Source organism: Ostrinia furnacalis, unplaced genomic scaffold (assembly GCF_004193835.3).
Source record: "Ostrinia furnacalis isolate ACB-3 unplaced genomic scaffold, ASM419383v2 OfSCF1172, whole genome shotgun sequence".
Taxonomy (NCBI): Eukaryota; Metazoa; Arthropoda; class Insecta; order Lepidoptera; family Crambidae; genus Ostrinia; species Ostrinia furnacalis.
The window spans coordinates 1,257,566-1,281,021 of NW_021131411.1; the positions used below are offsets into that span (position 1 = coordinate 1,257,566).

The following is a 23,456-nucleotide window of genomic DNA, read 5'->3' on the forward strand; positions in this document are numbered from 1 at the left end:
TATACTTAATAAAGGTAGGTAGCAAGAGTTTGCTAATATGTATGTATATGCAATTACCTCTATAAAGCTATTAATTTTTAATAGTAAAGCGTCCAGTAAGTTTAACAGCAGTGGAAAAGTGGAGGAATATTTAATATAGCTTTAAAGTATCAGGAGAAAAAAATGTACGAATGTACAAATAACTACCCTAATATAAATACTTCATGTAATGATTTAGAACCAAATACATAGAAAAAAGCTCTTCATGTGGTTTGTTTGGAACTTTAACTCATTTAAAAGTATCAAAGAAGAAATAAATGAACTTCTAAAACGTCAAGGAAATATTTGTACTAAAGTCATTGAGTTATAATGTACTAAGTGAGGCATTTCCCCAATACCACTTTCACTAACTCCGTCGGAACAAATTGGATCTTGTACTAGGAATGTTGCGCGTGCGTGTAGCATTAACCCCATACGAGCAGGGCGTGCTACGGAAAGTGAGATAGGCTTGACAGGCGCTTTTAATTAGCGTACGCGCATATAGGATGTCAAAGATTAATTTAACTGCCTGATTCACGTTCAAAGTTATGTACTTATTGGGAAAGTTATCGAAAATAAATTATTAAAGTTAGTGTCCACGGCGCAACTGGAAATGAAAACACACTATTTTGTGTCATTACACACGGCTGTAAGTAACTATTATCGCTATTTATGTATCTTCTCAAACTTACGGAATCATTTTTAGTCGTAGAGTCAATTTCTGTGGATTATTCTAAAAATGTTTTGTACTTTGTTCCTGTAATTATTCAGAATTTCAAAAATGTTACGTATTATTGTTATATCACTCATTCCTCGTATCTTTCTATATTATTTGTTACTTATTATTTCATAGATAGGCACTGTATGCTACTAGTGCCACCCTGTATGTAATTTACTTTGAGCAATAGGTACCTACTGCATATCCTAATCATATTTACAACTGCACTACAGCGATATGTGACGTGATACGCTAGTAATATGTAGTACCGACTACGAAATCAATTGCGAAATTATTAACAAGTAATTGCTTTACGAAAGAACGTTTAGGATGAATAAATAAATAGGAGCGTAGATTAAAATGTAGAGTAGTGAAATAAATATAACATAGTCCTATGTTGAAATTGTAGAGAAAGCAATCGGAAGATTACATCGTAATCCTTCTCTTAGTTGACAAAAGTTCTGTCTCAATGTATCGTCATTCGCTTTTAGATTAATGCCTCTTACAACTCGAATTAATCTCTTTTGGACATTAACAACACCAACGACAATATTTTATCGCACGCTAATAAGTCCCCAAGCCACAGCTTGGGGACTTATTAGCGACGCATTAATGGGATCGTTTCTCTTTTGACAAATTATTTAAAGACTTTTGTTTGTGTTACTATGGATAAATTATCTTTAATTTACAACTCAGGTGGATACATTAATTTTGTTTTTAGTGTGTCACTATTACGAAAGCCAACCAAAGAACAATGCTCCAATTTTGCTTAATTAAGCATAACTATTTGTTTACACAAGTGTGTGCGAAGTAAATGACTAAATTTTTTGTTAGACGCAATCTAAACTCGTTGAAGAATTTTTCTCAATAAACTACCATTAACATTCATTAATTCGCAACTTTTTGCGCAAGTAGATTCCATGAAGAGTGAAAGAAATTACAAGCAAACATTTGATAAATTTTTTAAATACAAAAACAAAATGTACCTATTCTCTTAATTTAAATAATGATTCTGAACTCACATTGTAGCTTACCTTGGCCGCGAACTTTTTCACCTCCCTGGGCTTTGAGAAATATTTGTCCAGCTTCGACTCGTAGCCCGACATGATGTCCTCGACGGTGGGGCTGGGCACGGGCCGCACGCGGTACGTGCCGTACTGCTCCGCGTGCTCCGATATCGTGGGCAGGTTGCCGTTCGGCGAGCTGCAGCTACTACTGGACCGAGAATACGCGTAATTCACCGAACCGTCCGCCGGGTTTTTCGGCTTTTTCGTAAACGCATACCGACGCGGCCGCTCCTCATTCGCCGGCTTCAAATCGTACGTCTCGAATTTATCCGAGACGTAGTGCTCCTCCACATCCGTCGTCGGCACGTACCGCAACAACCTCGGCTCCTTGATCCTTTTCTCATATTTTATTGAATCAGTCTCGTTGTCCAGCTGAGCCATGTTCAGCGTGGACTGCAGCTCATTGGCCGTCCTGTGCGCTTTTCTTCTGTTTTTCCTTTCGGCTGTCTTAGCGTGGACATGGTCGTCCACGATCTCCGACTCGGAGGACGGCCTGTCCCCATACAAAACATAGTTCCCGTTGACCATTTCGAATTTATTTCGTTTTCAATACAGCGATACTATTCGATATTTTTCATTTCGTACGAACATGTCGTAAATTTGCGGTCTTCACTCCATTTGGAAATCACTTTGGGAGGGAGGATCAAAGGGAAGGTCACAACTGAATGTTAGTTTCGAACGATACTGTCTTAGCACTGTGAATGAGGGGCGCGATTACGAATGCGGTTTGTTTGTTTGTTTACGACTCAGTGTTTGTGATTACAATTGAAGAAAAGAAATTCTTTAGCTGTAAAATGTTAACAATTTACATTGAATACACACAGCGGATAGCCGTAGTAGAGCACGATTTCCTATTGTTTTCAAAATAAGGTTGTATTAATGTCAGCCACTACTGTATTACAAGCAATACAACTGCTATATCTAGCAGATGCCGTTACAAGGTAATTAGAAAATTAATTAATGTCGATCACAACTAATTAACACAATATTAATGAGATTATTCGCATCTCAGTTACACAACTGAGATTGAACCTAAACGATAACCATCCAATTTAGATAAAGTCAAGCACAATCTGGATCTCAGCAGAAGTATTTTATGTCAAACTAGCTGACCCGGCGAACTTTGTTCTGCCTTAATGGCAATAAATAAGCAGACTTTTTTGTTATTTCGAACGGGATAAAAAGTATCCTATGTCCTTCTCCTGGCTCTATACTACCTCCCTGACAATTTTCAGCTAAATCGGTTCAGCCGTTCTTGAGTTATAAGTGGAGTAACTAACACGACTTTCTTTTATATACAGTAGAACGCCGATTATCCGAATTAATTGGGACCGGGGTCGATTCGGATAATCGAAAATTCGGATAATCGGACATATACAGGTAATAAAGAAAAAGCATGTTAAAAACGAACTGTCACACATAGAATAAACTTTAATAACTGTGTTTACAGCTCTACAATAACGCTCAGTTGAAATATATGTAGACTCCTGCGAGTTCCAACTTGTTACACCAATACAAAACAAAAATTACTTGGTTTTAAATTTTTATATTACGCTTAGGACCGATTCGGATAATTGGCGATTCGGTTAATCGGCGTTCGGATAATCGGCGTCCTACTGTATATAGATGTGTTATTTTATAATTCGGACGTATGTAACATACAAAGTTAATTGGCATTGAATCAGGATACTCTGGAGACAAAGGCCTTATTTGTTTACGAGATTGCGAAATAGGCCGTCCAAGACAGGCAATGAGAACGCGCGCGATGTTGTAAACCCGAGATAACATTCGTAGCGTTATGTCGGCCGATTGTCGGACGGTTCCCAAGCTTTTTGCGCGCGCGGGAACGTTCACAGCGCGTGCGACGCCGCACAATGCCCAACTCTACCGATAGCGAATTGCTCCGATTGTGCAACGATCTTTATGCAAGATGTGCCGTTGCAATGATGCACTGATAACTCGGGTCGACTGACAGCTTCCTCGAGGATGTGTCGCGCGGTCGCTGAATGATGATGTCCCCGACTTGGATATGCTAGTTACACAATACCGGTCGGTACGGTGACGCTATTTTGTTCTCGCCAAATGATATTATCGTATCGTATATAGCTTTATGTAGGACTAATGTGAGACTAGGAAACAGGTTTTGTATTTTTTTCCTTTACCTAATGAGCTATGTTATCAAACTATCTTGTGCTTTTACAGCGACTTTCATTAGGCAATGAAGCAATATGTTTTTGTGGGACGCATTCGTGTCTCCTTCTATATTTTCATAAGGGTTCCTTGTCAGGACTACGGAACCCTAAAAATGGCGTTTTTGCAGCATATCTAGTTATATAGCTTTTAGGACTTAACATGGCAATAACAATAGTTATTTTAACAAATTTTGATTAAATTTAAATAAAAACACGTGAAAAGCCTACATACGCGTAGATTACACTATCACAAACATTATTTTCTCTGAATAAGCTCATCATAATGGCAGACCAATGCCAAACGCATTTTCACAATTATCTCCGTGATAGTTCACCAATATCATAAAATAAATGCTTGCAGTCTGCAAAATTTATTCATCTGATCCCTATAATTATGAAAGCCTAGGCAGTGATTCGGATAATTGCTCGCACCACTACCTGCGGTATCCATTATGCCCGTCCTTGATCTATGGAGAATTAAGTTTCGCAACACATTGTAGTAATGCATCGTCGAACCCTGGTTTAAAGTTCATCTTCAAGTTATCGGCAAATCTGTGACCCAATTTTACATTAATGATTGGCTTGGATTGTTAGACATTAAGACAGTATAAGAAAATAGCATAAAAGCTAAACCAGCTAAACTGTAACGCTGTAACCATGAGCCTGTCTAAAATGTTGTAGTATTAAAAGTGTAACACTTGATTTTACATTTTAGAATAGTATTAAATTGTTAGAAGCCACTTTACACCGATAAAATTCTTGGTGAAGTACTCTCCAAAATATGTATACGTAGAACTTGGTTAAAGGATCACAACCCCGTAATGTACCTAAGTAAAATTTTCCATTTTGCCTACACATTAACTGACTCCGCATACTCGTATAACGAATGCACCTGCAGATTCTATGCTTTTTCAGCGTAATATTTTACGATAACACGCTAACTACAATCAATCAATACTATCTTTGTTATTATGACACAAATTCCTTTGAATCTGATTAAAGTACCTACATATTGCATTGATAAGGGGCTGAGTGAGCTATTAACAAGTGTTTCGACATGAAAAAGGCTTGTATTGAGTGATTCATCGTCTTAAGATCTGACTCCATTCATCTTAATACTTGCATGAGATTTATCTAATTTGCAAGCCGCTTTAAGTACAAGATAATTTATCAAAGTGCAAACCGATATGTTCATACATCATTTAAAACAGGTATTAATGAACCTTGTGTCTATTGAATACGAAGGAATTTAATAGACAAAACTAAGGTTGGGCTTGCCAATTATTACCAAGTATAAAGCTTTTATTATTGTAAATTATTTTAATTAAATACTTCAGTATTCCCATCGATTACTTACGTATATTCAAAATAATATCTAACATAAACCAGAGACAAATAACGAACATTTGCAATAGTAAACAAAAATAAACGTCGTCAATTAATATGTATACGGTTTGAAGCGTAACGGACTACGCATCATGTGCGCAGGCGTTGAGCAGTCTATAACGCGTAGCGGGATCCATTGAGACTACGGTAACGTGGTCTCGAGCTAGCGAGCACGGCGGCCGCAAGCACTGCCCCATCGCGGCATTCGTGGCCAACCTTTGGCAAATGTTATTGGCCGTAAATCGGCACTGACAAGCAAACCTAAATGATTTATTAGGCATAATATTGGAATAATCTATAATATAAAAATGAATCGCAAAATGTGTTGGTAAGCGCATAACTCAACAACGCCTGAACCAATTTTACCATTTTTTAATGTTCGTTGAAGTCCAAGGACGGTTTTTATGGCGAGGAAAATTCGAATAATTTCCGAGACAACCCCGGTCGAAGCCGCGGGCGGAAAGCTAGTTCCTAAAAAAAACTAAAAATCATGATGCGATTTTGTTATTAATCTCTTGAATAAACAATACCTACTTGACCTCAACAATGTTTATTTACTGATCATATTATTGTCCTCAATGCAAACAAAAATCAGTCTCATCGTGTGAGAATAGAACATTAAAATAAAGCACAATAAGTGTGCACTGTTGGGAAAATCTAAGCTCAATTGTATTTGCAAACAATTAACAGCTGTGCTGTTGTTTTAATGAATTTAGCTGTAATAATTTAAATTGCTTTGTGTGCATATCTCGAGATTTTAATATTAATTAGGAGTTTGCAAAACATTTTAAAATTATACTGCAGTTTTCATGGAAAAAAGTATGAAAACATTACTCGGTTTCTTAGTTCGCTTTTTTAGAAAACTAGGTATTAGTTACTCAATTAAAATTTAATGGATTCACTTTCGCCAACTGGAAAAATAACGTTTTAATTTATAACAAGACTGTGAACGTTTGGCAAATGTTGGTGCAAATCTCTGCATGTGGAATTTCCTACGCATAATCGCATCTGCAGTCATTGGGGCCAACGTTGGTGCAGCGAAAGGGGTAGCGCACCAGTTGGCGCAAGTGCAATTTGCGTATCATTAATTGATGCATAGTGAGTTAATAGAGCATTGAACTGTGACACGTTAGTATTAGCATCAATTGACCGTTAGTTTGCAGTGGATGGGTTTGAGGAGAAATCGCTGGGCGGTCGATGACTCCGAACAATTAAACGGGAGTTATTTACTAATAGACAATCAATTATTAATTTAACGGGCACACGTACGTGTCCGCCACATTAGTATGTGTTACGTAATTATACTCGTATAGGTAGGTATTATTATTAAAATTATTATAAACACGATGCAGTAAAAAAACCGATAAACACAAATATTTCTAGTTTATTCATAATTTTATTCTTATTTAGATAATTAATTTAATAACGGAACGAATATTTCGAAGTTTCTATTATACTCGTAAGTTTCAATATTATCGAATATTCCTAATAATCTAAGAGATAAACTCATAAAATATATAAACAAGTTCTTCCCATCACTAAAATCAAATAACTAACCAAAAAACAATGTAAATAGACCTTCAAAGTTAATTACGACTTAACGCATTTAGGCAACGCGCACCGCCCGCCCTCGGCGCCTACAGCCTTAAAGGCCGCCCGCCTACTCTGTTATTATGGGACGTTAACAAATTTCATAATAACTCCGCTGCTCATACCGCTCGTCTCATATGTACAATAGAAAATAAATAGCAGTTAATTAATAAACGTCTTCACGAATGGTGTTAGTTAGACGGTTATTTCGGCCTTGACGTCGTAAACAAACAATCCGCATGGAGGTTACCGTAAACAACACAGCACTGCACAAATGTCCCCTCAGTTGTAAGAACTGAATTAGAGTTTAGAGCACAACAAATGCACACGCGCGTATCAACACAGCTCAGATCACAATTGAAGCATGAGGAGTTGACAGTGCAAGGCGGCGCGTGCGACTGAGCCACCGACGCCATCGTTGCACCACCCGCATTGTCGACAACCACCGTGGAAACTTCGCTTTACGCAACTATTATAATATGGAAGATACAAGATAATTCCGGCGACTTACCCACTGACTTAGAAAACAATTGTGAAGCAATGGACGGGAAATTTGAGTATTAATTATCACGTCAACCGACATCCTTGGAAAAGCAATTAACGAGATTTATTTAACGCACCTTACAATAAAGATATCTCGCATAATGTGCGACCTTCGGAACTTTATTCAAATTCATAGTTCATAATTATTCGTACACAAAAAGCTTTATATGTATGAGGCGATATAAGACTAACACGTGAAATTGTCTTGGATGTTTATACTCTTGTGAAACACACAACTAGTAGAAAATTATTTTTTTATATCACAGAAAATATAAACGGTACTTTCTTTTGTTCATCAACGCGTTGACAGGCATCCGAGCTCATTGCACTTCCTTCGTGCACTAATTGAAGCAATAAATGAAATAATTGTTATATCAAATTCGATCATAAGTAATATTTTATATAATGCTTACTTCAGATTGCTAATGCATTTTTTTAATTTAATTAACTAATTAATAGTGATAACTCTTCACAAACGTACAGAGATATTCTTGGTTGGATATACGTTACGTTGCGCGTTAGCAGTCAATGCATCTTCATTTGTAGGAAGTCATCTGACATTTGTTACGCAAGTGATGTGCAACGAGAAAGATTATGAACGAGCCGTTTAATTGAGAAGACACCTCGCGCACCAATTCCCAGCGTACGTCCATTGCGTTAAGAATGTTGAAACGCAATAGATAGTGCACTTCTATTGATCACAAAGATTTATAAATTGATTGGTAGGTGATAATTTCTACCGTGACTTAACCTTTGCCACCGTAAACATCATACAATGACGTGTTTGGTAGCGAACGATTGCTGACCGTTTAGCGTAACAGACACTATCGGTAATTACTTCTAACAATGGGGTAACTGAAAAATTCCATGAATGATTGATTATGGTGTATGATGAGGCTATTTGTGCGTGGGGCTAGGGGATAAGGCTATTTTAGTATGGAATAATGAAGAAATTTTAATGACAATACTCGTACCTTCTTGATCTTGATGTAAAGTCCGCCTATTTACCTTTACATTTTCCGATGTAAATCCAATTCGTTAATTATTCTGGCTTACCATAATAACTCTGAGGAAATATTACAGCACTGTATCTTTTCTTACCGCAACCCTTTCTGCGATTGATTGCATTGCCGTTAGCATTCTCACCGAGTAAATCATACGTGAGTTCTATTTATGTCATTCAAAGAGGTTTTTCTAATAACATGGCACGGTAATAGACTCCATTAGCCTAATGGAATTTGCCTACAAGTTGTTCGTGCACCTGTGAGCCATGTTCCGCGTGGTCTTGTCTAAATAAAATTAGGAACGGAATGAGAAGGCCATATAGTTCCCACAAATATTTGCAATGTTAGTCATATTGTTTTTGTCCTGTAATTACTGGAATGTGTTTGGGGAAATGTTCTAGACGTATGTATTAGTAGACGTATGCAGTGTCTACCTCGAAATAAAAGTACTTAACGTCCACCATTGATGACGGCAGTCATTGCATAAAAAGAAATGATAACATTTTTTTACCAAAGATAAGCTGTATATTTTTCAATTAAAGAAAATAAATAAAAATAGAGAAGAGTGAAAATTGTAAAATAGATCTAAAAATAGAATTGCATCTAGAGTTTAGGTAATATCAATAAGTTAACGTATTATGAAAGTATTTTAAAAAAAACATCGGTTTCAATTATCGTTTGTAATTAACTGACCGAATACTCTATTGCAAATACTAATTATAATCTTGTGAACTTGATTTCATAATATGTAGTAGTACAGGTCAAAATTTAATGCAAAGGTCACACGAGCAGCAAAAACTGGAGCCTCTGTAACCTTTGGCCTAACGTTCATCATTTTTGTAAAGGTATGATTACGTTCAGTTCAAATAAGTAGGTAGCAGTTTCATAAAAATGAGAACAATCGTAGCAATCTCTTAGATTATGTTACGCAAAAATGTCTTAATGGAATTCGGATGTACAGCATGTAATATCTGAATAAAATATAATATAATAATCCACTTAAAAATAAAAAATAAATTGATTGTAGTACGCAATGTTGTAATTTATGATCATTTTCCATTTTCTCAAAACTTAACGACGTAAAATCAAAATTAATGATGGATTTGGATTATTTACATAAAACAAAATGTGTACTAGTTACATTAGTGTACAATTTGACTGATTTGGCGAGTTCATACAAAAGACATCAACGCGTTAGCGGTGTGCGCTACGAGATTTGCATTCTTAATTATTGCAATTTAAAACCCTTTAAAACAAGAAATATAACTAAACTCAACTGATTAACTATAAATACATATTCTAAACATAGTTTGTAAGCGCTATACGCCACTTTGCTCACATGTTATTTTCCTAATTCAAGCATACCTCTACCCACAGTGAAGACATTATTTACAAATAACTTTATTATAAACCTCACATTATAACCAACCAGTTAATCGAACAATAGGATAAAGTCGATAATTAGCGTAAATGTTCTCATTCGTCCGCTCAGATTGCGTAACACATACGAGGCTCGTTTGCGCTTATGCATCGAGAACAATCCACGTAATATTTATAATTATAACCAATATTTCATAAAAATACGTGTCGAATTTCAAATATTAATATTGATTACATACATCGGTTATTTATTATAAAGCAAAATTGTTATTTAAACCTATAAAATATATTTTTATGATAAAATTTATTTATTTCCTTAGCCATCATCGTATACTCTAAAAATTTGGTACATCGCTAAAGATTTCTATTTGATATTCATCTATAATTATGTTAAATTGTGCGTCAAACAACTTGTTGTAAAAACTAATTTATCCAATTTTTTTATAATCCATTCCTTAAGAGCGTAAAATTGATAATTATACTATTGTCATCCATTAATTACTCAATGCTATTCTCAGATAAATGCCTAAACAGATTATGAAATATACCAATTCAATCATAAAATTAATATTCGACCTGCAATCATTCATCTTGTGAATTATAGTTTTATAGCGTCTAATCTAGCACCGACGTGCATACATCAGCTTCGAACCTGCGACCGGTCCGCGTGAGATATATTAATTGCGGCCATTTATAACTCTCACGCTGATTACTGATATCGAATATTAACAGCCTGAGGCCATGTCTGTCGTTTGGGTTTTTCATAAGTCAATAATATTTAACTTAACTAGATCTGAAACTTACTGACTTTGGGTTAATGCACAGAATATGTAAAACTTATTTTCACAAAGTTAAGTGAGTTTTCTTTAGAACGTAACGTATTTTGACACAATTTATCATCATTTTAGTCTATGGCAGTCCACTGCTGGACCTAAACCATCAAATTAAGTCACTGATAACTGATAAGGTACTAAAACACAGTAATGTAGGTTCACCTGTTAAGTCTCCAGTAGTTCACAAGAAACACGTTAACCCATAATCACGGACCGTGAAAGTAGAGATGGAATCTTTACCTCGTAGAAGATATAATTGGTCAGATAATAAACAAATAAGGCTTACTTTAATAGACCCCGTAAAAACTATATTTAGTGACGCTCATGAATTTGCATATTTTTCTATTTACGAAGGAGCCCAAAACAAAATCTAGACCATACTTAATACCGTTACATAGCTGTGCCAAAAGTTACCTAATTGTCCAGAATGGCCTGTCAAAGAGCAACGGCCACGACCTCTACAAGACCATCGCTATAAATCCATGAATATTTATTGTTAATTAGGTGCAGTCGAATGATTATTTATTTCGCAAGCAAGTCGTTACGGCTTGTAAAAATTCATCATAAAAGATCTTAAGCTTTCATCTTATTTTTATTGATGGCTCATTATTAGCTTTAAAATGGATGAACTTTATAACAAAATCAAATATTACGTCAATGTTATGACAGAAGTATCTAAAACGCACGTGAAATGGCTAATTGGATGATTATTACAAAGCCATTTGCTTATCTATTGGAGACGCTCGCGCAGAGTCAATATTGATTCGCTGTAGTAACAAAATTATCATAATCGATGTGTCACTCCCATTCCGCGATGCTAAACAGCACCGAATTCCAATTAAGACGGAAACGAAAATCTTATAAAATGACGACAATGTCAAAAGTCACAAGTGATTCGGTGGTGGTGGACTAGAATGCGGTTACGTAATAGGAAGCAGCAGCTCTTATCTCTCGCCGCGACGAAGAGCTGCGCAAGCGATGATTTATGGCTAAGCCCCAGGAAACGTACCCCACGTAATGTTTATAGATCATGAATTATCCGTGAAGATACAATTTTCTGCAATTTACAACTAACTCGTATTCACGAAAGATTCACACGAGTATCTGGTTTATATGGCTCGGCCCACAAATTAATCTGTTCATTTTATAATAATGACTTTTGATGGCGAACGTAAGAAAGAAGCGGAACTAAGTATTAAATTGTTCGGCTAAATCGATGTTGCTTATCATAGATTCTAGAAGCATATTTTTCGAATGAAACCATTTACGATTCAAGAGCAACTGAATAGTTTATAATACAATCGACAGATTAATCACATAGATCTCTTTTGTCTAGTCACGAGGTTATACTAATAACGTGAATCGTAGTATCGAACGGTACGACAAAAGCCACAACCATCACGACCTTTGTCTGACATTTCTGTGCGCCTTGTACACGGATTCTTCAGTTAAGGTTGAACTTTGGTATCGAAATTAGGAATGCCGAAGGCGTCCGCATATTTGCTAGGTCAGATCCCAATACACGGGAACAATCAAATACCAGGCGTAAACAATATTGTTCTCGAAGCGCAGATGTTGCGAGAGCTTCTAATATTACAGTAGTGAGAGAAATCGAAAACAATAGACTTGCGTGGATTATTGTACAGTAATTTTGAATTTATATCCCTTTATAGCTTATTTTGCCATTAGATATAGTGCAATATAAAATGCTAAATAATAGATAGACTAATTGAAAACGTGCATAATCAAACTCTTGATATACCTACTATGCACAACCAAAGTGAAAAGAGTATTGGGAACCTGAAACACATTAAAAACTAAATACTTCAGATATTATTTTCAAAAGCTATTTACGGCGGTGCCTGAATTTTGCAATAGCATTTGTAAACCTAAGTGAAGTCATGCATTGCCGTGAGATCAAACGCCTGCAGCACAATTGGAATCATTATCGATTACTGCATTCACCGCTTTTATTGATGCATGTGTAACTACAGACTGAGAGCATGACATTATCTGTATAAACACATCTGAAAGCACTTCAAATTATGAGGGATCATACCTTTACTATTTTAAATATAAGTGTTGCAAAAAGCGTAACGCAATTGAACCTCTGTCAGCACATAGCAATATATTTCGAAAAGCTAGCTATAGGTCACGTCTTCATTTTTTCTTTTTATTTGATTACATTTTTATCTTTTCCAGTTTCGTCATCGCATCTCGTTTGGATGGTAGCATAGGTGATTTCATTACAGCCACCGATCTTTGAAGTGGCAAGTCACGGAGCGGCGCTAGTTTGCATGAGCCGCGGATCGTGATTCAATAAAATAACGAGAGCATAATATGATTCTCGTTGATGTATGAGGTCAACGTGTCCCGCACATCCGGTTAGTAGACTTAATCCATAAACGCGAGCAATTATTAATTTTAACGACAGCGAAATAAAGTTTAATTACATATACGGAATCACTTCCACTCGAAATTGGCCTCTTCAAATAAATGGAATGATGCCTCGTCCTCTAAATGCTCTTATCAATTAGTTAAACTGACGCCGGAAGAAAAATAAACATTGTATTTTATGATAGCTGAATGTAAGGAATTAACATTTACCTAACCATTCGAATACACTGCTGCAGATAAATCTTATTTACAAAAAGGTTGCATGCTTACATGCTAGTAATAGCACACCATAAATGGACTCTCTAAACTAAACAGCCTCTGTAACATTTCGTTTGTTCTCTAAATAGCTGCGCAAATCCACTTTAACGAGATTATCTGTCAAAATCGTCTAATAAGCTGCTTAACCTTCACCTGAAGTGTCAACACTGAATATTATCTGGTTAACCGCATTATGTAAATACCTGTGCGCATGCGGTCATATTATAAATCATGATACCTATTGACATTGTGTAGCTAGGTATCACGGTGATCTACATGTAGTTATTTAAAGTTCAAGTTTTAAACGTATGAATCATGATCAACAAACATTGAAGTAATCGATCTGACATTCAGGAGCTCTGAACTAGTTTTCTGGCAGTGTCCACCAAAAGAAGTCATTATAAAATAGTTGCTAAATGTAAAGGCCTATCATGCAAATTCTTGTAATATCTTCTGATGCACATCTGCTCATATCTCTATATCTCTAATTAGGTACGAGTAAGTTATAGACCACAATACCTGGTAGATATTATCATGTATCATTCTGCGAATAATTGATTTTAATCCTGATCTTAGTCGCCATTTTTCACATAAGTATAATGGTATTACCTAAGACCTCCGAAAGCTTAGCCTTATATGTTTTGGTTTAACGTGCTTAGCCTTTATTTAGCTTGGAAGGCGTAGCTCTCAAAATGTCAACTTGAATACAATCACAAGGCTCGAGACTTGAGGAGCAGCCTAGCACTTCTCGTTGCAACATGCTCAGACCCTGACATGCGCCAGCGCAGTCCCAGTGCGAAGTAAAGCTTCACACAAATAACTTGCACAAATATGTTATTTGAAGCCTCCAGAGGTCACCGTTAAGTGGCTCATTATCCCGGCAATCATCATTATAACCACAAATACTACGGCTTACAATGCTCAAATATTTTTTTACGTAATTCGATTGTTTATTTGTAATGTTCTTTTTGCATTGATAATGTTATTGAAAATCATAAATTAATTTAATTTACAACTGTTCTAATAAAAATATACCTACATTCAATAACGTTTAATGGTATCTGATAATTTTGTATGGATTTTCTACAACACACTTTACTGAAACTGATTAAACTAATACAGACATAAATCAATTGCGTGTTTATTTCATTCAACTTAGTTGTGTCATCATTGTGTGCATATCTACCTGTAGGCACTAAATAAATCACTGTGCTTCTTTTCAAGACTAATCAATCCATATTCATAGAGTCGGCGTTTGCAATGATATCAAAGAGATAAATATTGATGCTCTATTGCTTACAAATGAAGCTTACTTGCTTTACTTAACTGAGATCTACTGATAAAATATTTCACTTGCGAAACGATTCAGTTCCCAATAAGTTAAGAGCGAAAGAGATTTTTGCTCAATCCGTAATTAGGTACATATCTGGAAAACAAATTGCCGGAGTTGTGTGTTTCTTTGACTATTGCGAAAGTGCACAACAATAAGGCTTTCGCATGTAAATAGCCTGTAAGACAGACAGCGCAATGAGACCTAAGCAATAAGAATGCTCTCAGACATACCACAAGTGCCGGCTAATTTTGTGTAAGTCTTGTAGAGTAGAAGGTAAAGTTTGTGAAAGAACACAGTTAACCGCATTCATTTGTAAAACAACAATCTAAATTCTAAATAGAATCATAGTAAGTTAAATAGTATTGTAACTGTATGTTTCCTGAAAAATAAATAAATTGTACATGTATCAAATCAGGTCTTTCTTTCCCGAAGACTACAATCCGGGTCTTTTCAAGGCGAGAGTGAATAGGCACGTACAGGGCAGATATGTACCATTCTAGACTGTATCCCACTTAACATCAGGTGCGATTGTGGTCAAATACCTGCCTTGTTATGCATAAAAAAAGAAAAAAAAAGGTAGACAAATAAATTAGCAGACTTGCACATCTTGCAAAATGTATGGAGCTACGACAGGCAACTTAAACGCCATTCAATAGGTGTAGGACCATTAATATGCCAATCTGACCTATGTAATATTCGACATGGTCACATTAGCCATGTGCATGTTTCCACATGAATACAACCATAATTAATTCATACGTCATACGGATTTGGAATGTTTTTAACAACAGTAACACTCGATAGATATCCAAATACGTGTACATGACCTGTGGGTCAGGTGGCGCTCCTTAACTTATCATGCAGACCGAAATATCAAAGCGTGCCATATTGAGACTTAAAAAGCTCTACTTAAAGTAGCTAATGCTTCACAATATCAGCCCGAAGGTCTTCAATAATATCGTCAAACTAAAGCGTAAACAGCTATTAGATAATTCGACTGGCGTGTAACCAAAATAAGTAGCGGCACAAGTAGGTAAGTGTGGCATGTGATTGGTTGTGGGTAAAATTGCACAAAAGCTTAAAAATAACTAAGTACGTTACCATAGTAATTGATTCTGCAAAGTTAATAACAAGATAGAAATGAATGAATGTTTATTTTATATGTTGTTAGAGTTTGAATATTTTAAAGTGCATTATTGCAAAAAGCCCATGAAAATTCCTGAAGAATAGCTAAATTTAAATTCCGTCACTGTTAAGCTATAAAATGTTTAAGCTCGTTTCATTGACGTTTACAAAGTTGTTGATGATGTACCTACTACCTGACGAGTATTCATAGTTACCTAGCGCCTTGTCATATTTGCCAGCAAATACAAGTAGCGTTGTTTGAGTGACTATTGTCTGATAATATCGTGTTGCCTACTCTCATACTACGATTCTGCAATAGAAGGTACGAGAAAAATATTGGCTCTAAATGTAAGTTTCATGTGATCTAATAATTCAGGTATGGATTCTAAGAGTTGGCGCACACCGTTGATTTTTAGTTGGCCGATAGTTGTACCCGATTTTAAATTGTATGAAGAATCTGCCAAATCGAATCGGCGTAGAGTGCGCACTCCCATACATGCCCATACTAATCAACTGCCCGACTAAACTATCGGCCGACGAAAAATCAACGGTGTGAGCCTACTCTAAACCTATTTACTAAATTCTGACATAGGTAAGGTATGTCTTCTCAACACCATGCCAATATATTATGTTGTCCCGAAGTGGTTAGGGCAAGCTATATTTGAGACGTGTATTGGCGCCCCGCAAAGAGCGTAAGTACTGAATAAATAATTAGATTAGATTTGGTCTATATACTTTTCAGTTTTTACATTACTTTCAATATGCACGTTATTAAAAATTGTCTCTTTTGTGTTTATTTCTTTCCTTTCATGTTTTGTTATATTATTCTTTACATAATATTAATTATACTGTTGTCGGAACTGAACGAGTCATTCAATTCCAATTCATCGGGCACAGTTGCATATTTCCTATGTGTAATGATTCATTCGATGCACTGTAGGCGCAAATTGCTAAGCTCACGCTCACCTGCCGAATCCGGCGGTTAACAATGGGAGGCATTGTCCTCCCACGCGCCGGGATGATTCAGTGGCATCTTGTATAAGTATTGCCTTGACACCTCCTTACATCCCTGAGGCCGTAAGCAAGATGCACGACTGAGAAAAACATCAAAACATAAGACATTCCAATAAAAGCACAGAGTTAAAAATTAAGACACGTGTAGATGTAATCCACGCGCTGCACGATTTTGTGCAAAATGATTACATAATAATTTCTACTTGGGTAAATATTTGGAAGCTTAATACTTCACTTTCGCTTCTTTTATCTTAAGCCAACAAAAGTCTGTCTCAAGGTATCTTTGAATAAGCCAATAATAACTAATATTTAACCTTCCTCGACCTTCCTAAAGATAATTTGACAATCATTAAGGATTAAATTGTATTTACCTACTTATGTACGAGTAGTAGACTTATGGGACGGGACATGTACTTGGATCATTGTTTAAGCTCAAAAATACAACAACAAGTAGATACTTTTCCTAGCCACTTGTCCTGTCCTGTATTGAAAAGAATGAAAAAAAAAATTAATTTACACACCATATACCTATCAATTTATTATTCAACAAGTTGTTAAATGTTAGCAAGAACATACATTGAAATGATTTTTTAACAGTCATATTTAAAAGCTTTTTGTAATGGTCATCCCAGCCCAGACAGTGCATTTAATGTTGCAATGCAGGAGGAATTCGTGTCGGTGCCTTCAACTGCACATCAATGAGCGATCACTTCTTGCGCATTGTCAGATGTTTCTACACGTTTTATGGACTTGCTAGACAATAAAATAATGATTGGAAAACAGCGGAGCTTAACCCAACCCGTAGTTAGAGTTTTCTCGTTAGTTGGAATTTCCATTAGTTGTATTTCGAAGTTATAGAGAAGTTGAAGTACAATTACGAGTATGTCTGAGAATACTTGGGGCGTGTCCTACCTAATTATAATAAAGAGAATGTACAATTTTGTAGTTTTATTTAATGATAAGAGGTGTCGCTACTATTAACATAATGTTGTTACATTTTACTATAGTAGGTATTATACCTACTCCTCATTTAGTAAGTAAACGGAGCTAGTTAATATACAAACAAGGAGATCAAATATTTTCATAGCTAAACTGAAGGTATAAAAATGCAGTTTTTAAGTATTTTGCAGGTTTACTTCCTTTTTTCAATATGCTTATTTTTATATCAATGAGTAGGTACTAAAGTGCCCACTTATAAGTATGATATAAAATATATAAATAAATTAATTGGCCACACACTAACCGATAAAGTGAGAAATAACCAGCAAACAATGTTATTGACAATGGAAATATTCAACAATCAGCGCAATTAAATAGGACCCCACCGCGTGACAACAAAACTTATCTCGCCCTGGATAACACAGTAAACAAGCAAATGTACCAATTATAATTTTTATCTCGCTTCTATAAAGACACACTTAGGGCTATCAGACAGAGAGTAAATATTTTGCGCGAATATACTACGAACTCTCTTATCGTGCATAACGCTGTTCTATTTTCGGTACGAACATTTTGCATTTGAAAAGTCAGATAAGTGCGAGTAGTATTAAATACACGTATTCAGTAGAAGTTCAGTAGATTCAGGAAATTTCATGAACCCGGTGGGAAAAGAAGAACAATTAGTTAAATAGAGTCGTGGACCTTTGGGAATAAGCTGAAAAACCACTACATACTTTTATACCTAAAATGTATAAAATAAGTAAAAAATAAAATAGTAATTAAATATAGTGATTTGGAGTGGTCAAAAATTCCATAAGTAGGCCTAGGATGCGTGCGGCAGGTCACCCAAATTAAGATTATTATTAAGACAAGCTTTAATAAATTGATAATGATTCAAATTATATACATATAGTCCAAGATACAAACGTAAAAAATATTTACCTAACAAATTCATAATTGAATGCGGAATTAAAGGAAATTATTTTCAATTTCATTACGGATTCCTAAGCACGGGGATGGCGAGTGCTCATGCGACCTCTGTTTACAAACTTTACTGGAAATAGTTAATAATACATATAAGATAGTTAATAAGTCAAATAACACTGTTTGTTTTCCTAGTAAAATAATATAAAATTAATATTTTTGTTTAATCTGAATTATTACTGAGCACATTCATTCTAAAAAATACCTTAACATGTAGATCATACATTTTCTTCCAAGTGGTCGTAAGTTTTATTTTCAGAAGTATGTTTTATTAACCTTGTCTTAAAAACCAATTCAACTTTTAAGTCTATTATTAGAGTTAATCGGCTTTTATAAATGGGAAGTTGAAAGTTATTTTTCCGATGCGAAGATAAAAGAAGATCGTAATGCTTATTCATAAAATAAATCGAGTTGAAGACAGGTACTAAAATAAAAACAATGTATTTTGAATTTCAAACGATGACGTAATCTCGTGTAAAGAACAATACACATTCATAATTGTTACACAACATAACATTTCGCTTTTACTATAACAATCGCTATCGTAGCAGTTTCGTGAATTATTCAGATCGTAAACTTCGTCACAGTATCACGCATCTGTATTTTACGAACAAAATACTACGCATTTTGTATGGTCGGCAACAAAAATACCGACACATAGTCATTTTTCTTCAAAACCAATAACATTGATGCACTGGCAATACCTACCTAACTTATCAATAGAACATGTAACTCATGTAACTTGTACCATTTGTTAATAATGCAGACTCTACATTCGAATAATTCTATAAGCATATACATAGGTAGAACTGATTAACATGTAGTTATCAAACATTACTGTTCTCGACTGTACTATGCTAGTTTTATTATATTGTTGTGAAATTCTCAAGTTAAAAGCTTTTCCATCACCATAAAACATCAGAACACATGCAAATGTTCTTGTATCAGCTGATGGACATTTAATCCGAAGGTGTCGAAATAAATACCTATTGGGCATGGTCATTTAGAATTCGAAATATTGTACCGGTAAAACACAACATGAATTGCAAGGCAGTTAAATTTTTAAGGTATCGATTATTTACGCAATAAGATTGAATTTTTATGAAGATGTATCAATTCAATCGTTTTATAACCATAAAAAGTTACCCAACACTGAATCAATCTGGCTAATGTTTTATTTATTTGGTGCGACAGAAGAATAGCTAACAATGCCAGGAATGTGCCCGGCTCTAACTCACGACAACAATCGAAGTCATCGGCTACTGATGGACAAGTCAAGGCTCCCTTTCCAGCGGTTCTAAAAGTTTTGGAGCTATGCTTAGTCGTTATTGTCTGTCTTTGAAACAACTTGTATAATTTGCCGATGTTTCTAGTTTTAAACTATTAATTTAGCCATTTTCATCACAAATATATGAATATGTATATCGGATCATCAAATACAGTACAATCTCCATATCCTTTCATTAGACTTCTCTGATCTAAACGGTTTCACCGACCCACCAAGAGTTGTAATAGTCGTCGTAAGTAATGTTTAGTCACAACATGTACTCGTTTAAGGAAGTAATGCCCGTTTTCACCATCAATCCCTAATTTTTAAGTGACCCCTATGAAAAGAAAATTCCTGTTATGCACTTAAAAATTAGGGATTGATGGTGAAAACGGGCATAGGTCTTCCGAAAGTCAAATACTTTGTTTCACGATAACTAGGAAGAGTCGAACAGTCAGTTCTAGTTGTAGGCAATGTTTGAGTCATATATGGTACAGTTTGAGAACTATTGGCTGAAGACCTAAAGCCGGTGCGCACGGGGGCTGCGCTGGCGCCGCAAACAATACGCTTCGTCTTTCGCAAGCATATCGCACCTCGCACCGGGCGGCATTCACGCCCAGTTGTCGGCGCGGTGTATACTCTTGAACTTCTACTCTTGCCTATTGACACTTCAAGGCCGCAAGACAAATGAAGCGGAATATTTTAGAACCAGTGGAGATGGGGAGGCATTTGTTTTATTTTTGCCACTCTTGTGTGACCTCAATTGAGCCTAATGCGTTATGGTTTGGGCTTATTTACTTTAATCACAGATGTCTAATGGTGTGAAGAGGTCGTAAGTTATAGGTACTTATTGCTTTATTAGCTGTGATGTCGATTACTAAACAAAAACCCAAAAAAAAACTAATATACTAAGTAGGCATGATGAATTGATGAATGATTTTAGTGCTTAATGTGTTTTGTATGAAATTGAAAAAAAAGCTATGCCTGTTCAACGACTATTACCTACACTACAACCAACATAAATGATCTACATAAGTTAAGTAATGCAATACATTATTCATAGTTTACTGAAGTCACCTCCAATATTGGCACAAGTTACTAGAGCTCTCATTCGTCTTTGTGGATCTACTGTATGTTGCGTCAATGACTCTCTTAATATTTGCCCTGTGGTTGTAACATAGATACCGCGTTCAATAGTGCGCTAGGTTTTGAAACCGAAATGCGCAGGCGGTGATGCACATCAGTTGCGCCCTGCATATGCTAATGAGACGTGACTGTGGCATAATACTTCTTGGAATGGGGGCAGTTATTGCCTCGTAGTTTCGGAGTCACAATTGCTTTCAAATCGCAGGTTACAGCAATATTTTGACAGACTAAAAATGAAGCGGCAAATGGTACCCATTGAAACCGGTGAAAAGTAGAAGTGATTATCTTGAAATTAAGAGAACAAAAATGACAATTAAAAAGTACACAAGATAGTTTATCGATTTTTAATGGAGGTCCCATAACTTATTCACTTTTTCAACAATGAGGGTTTTCGCGAATGAAAGACCCGCTAGATGGCGGGACGTGGATGTGGGGTCTGACTACTGCGTGATTGGTGGATTTTGACATATCTGTCAATGTCATGTCAAAAATAACCAATCATGCAGCATTTGGACCTCGCGTCTACGTATTGCCATCAGGCGGATTTTTCATTCGCGAAAACCCTCATTGGTTATTAATTAATCGTTCAATGTACTTTGATCCTTTTTTGAGTTATTAATTATGAAAAACAAGTATATCCGGTTCATAGTACCTCCTTATCTATACCCCCAATACTATGAGACGTGATAACGAATTAATCTAATTTCAGCACGAGGTAGAGTCATGATGATAAAGAAAAATAAGCCTAAAATTATTTACTTAGATACTGCATAAGCTTCTATGATAATATCAACATTTGAAATAAATTAATTATTGAATATTAATTAATTACTACTAATTCGTTATTAGCATCGGCATAAATCACACCAACGGTACGAGAATAACACATAATGCTAGAGGCAATCCACCGTAGACTTTGAAATAGAGTCGAACAGTGAATTGCATTCTATGTTGTATTCTAGTGTAATTAATTAGATTTCATAATAGTGAAGACCACTAAACCACTAGATATTCTCATAACTAAAAGTCCTAGTTGTGTAACTAGGGTAGGTATATAAATTGAGAGCCAATGAAAGTTAGTCACAAGCTAAGTTAGTCACAAGGAAAAATTAAGCTCGTATAGACGTGCAATAAAATAAAGCAGCTGAAAAAGTATAAGGAAGCTTGAAGCTAGGAATCGATACTATCCTGTATTTTCGCTAAGCGTGATACCTAAACTGACCTGCCCAAAGCTAATAGGTATGCCCGATAAAGATCGCAGTCGCAGGTTCCATAATTTATACCAAAGTGCATAAATAAGCAATTTAATTGGCAGCATAATCTAACAATTCAAATTCTAAACCAATAAGCCCAAACAAATATGGTTATTTGTGCCGGCTGAAAAGATTTAATTAAGTTAAAGTCAGCTGCGGTCAGGTCAGACGTCAAGGTTGGTTATTCAACAGTTAGATAATCGGGCCCTTTGATGAAGAGCATGTTAAGGACGACTGCATGCTTGTGTGCCATGCAGGTGCGCGGGGTCATGTGCCCTCGGCAATTTGGCACACGTTAAAATGCGAATGTATAGCCGACTCACGCGAAATCATCAGTGGTTTACCTGGAAACACAGAAAACGGTAATTAATACATGCGTTAAATTTTAATGTGGAGGCTCTAAAATACCCATTAGAGTTAAGTACATAGTAGGTACTTAACATTTAAACGATTTAGGTGCGTGTATAACAATTCCAGCAAACAATGATGGCCAATACCTCTCATAACTCGACCTTACAACCTCCAACTATTCTATTAGCTGTGTACGAGTATAAACAAACTGTACATAGGTACAAATCCTACGATTAATTACCTAAAGTGAGCTTAGAAGGACACTCCAAAACAAGGTCCGTGGGAATTTCGGAGCCTTTCCGTCCCCGGCCGCGATGCAGCGAGCTTGCGCAACGTCGGCGTCGGTCACGGGCACCGAGTAGAGATGTGTCAAATTTACATTTTTATCGATAAGATAATATTCATTTCATAAAATACATAATAAATAAATCACCTTAAGTCAATTATTTATAGTTTGTAAAAACATATAAAAGATGACTTACTAATGATTATACAATTAGGCTTCTGCTGGCAGGTTCTTTTCAAATCTTAAACTTAGGTAGGTATTTAGCTATCATCATCAAATTACATTATAGGTACTTTACAGACATTATGATTATGTCTAGAATTTCCAAATTCTAGAAGATCTTATGTACAAATCGATATCATGTTGCACTGG

The 23,456-nt window shown here is 35.7% G+C and overlaps 1 protein-coding gene across 4 annotated transcripts in view; it reads right to left on the reverse strand.

The window, feature by feature from the left end:
• The window catches only part of LOC114351758 (uncharacterized), a 77,776-nt gene that overhangs the window by 15,537 nt on the left and 38,783 nt on the right, over positions 1-23,456 (reverse strand). Inside the window, exons 1-2 of one of the 4 annotated variants that reach the window (XM_028303068.1) lie at positions 7,222-7,383; positions 1,771-2,498 (exon numbers count right to left, since the gene is read on the reverse strand). The exons of the other annotated variants lie outside the window; for them this stretch is intronic. Of the exons in view, the coding sequence (XP_028158869.1) occupies positions 1,771-2,331 (561 nt within the window). The 5' untranslated portion in view covers positions 2,332-2,498; positions 7,222-7,383. Of the gene's footprint in view, positions 1-1,770; positions 2,499-7,221; positions 7,384-23,456 lie in introns of those variants that run through there. 4 annotated transcript variants of the gene reach the window in all.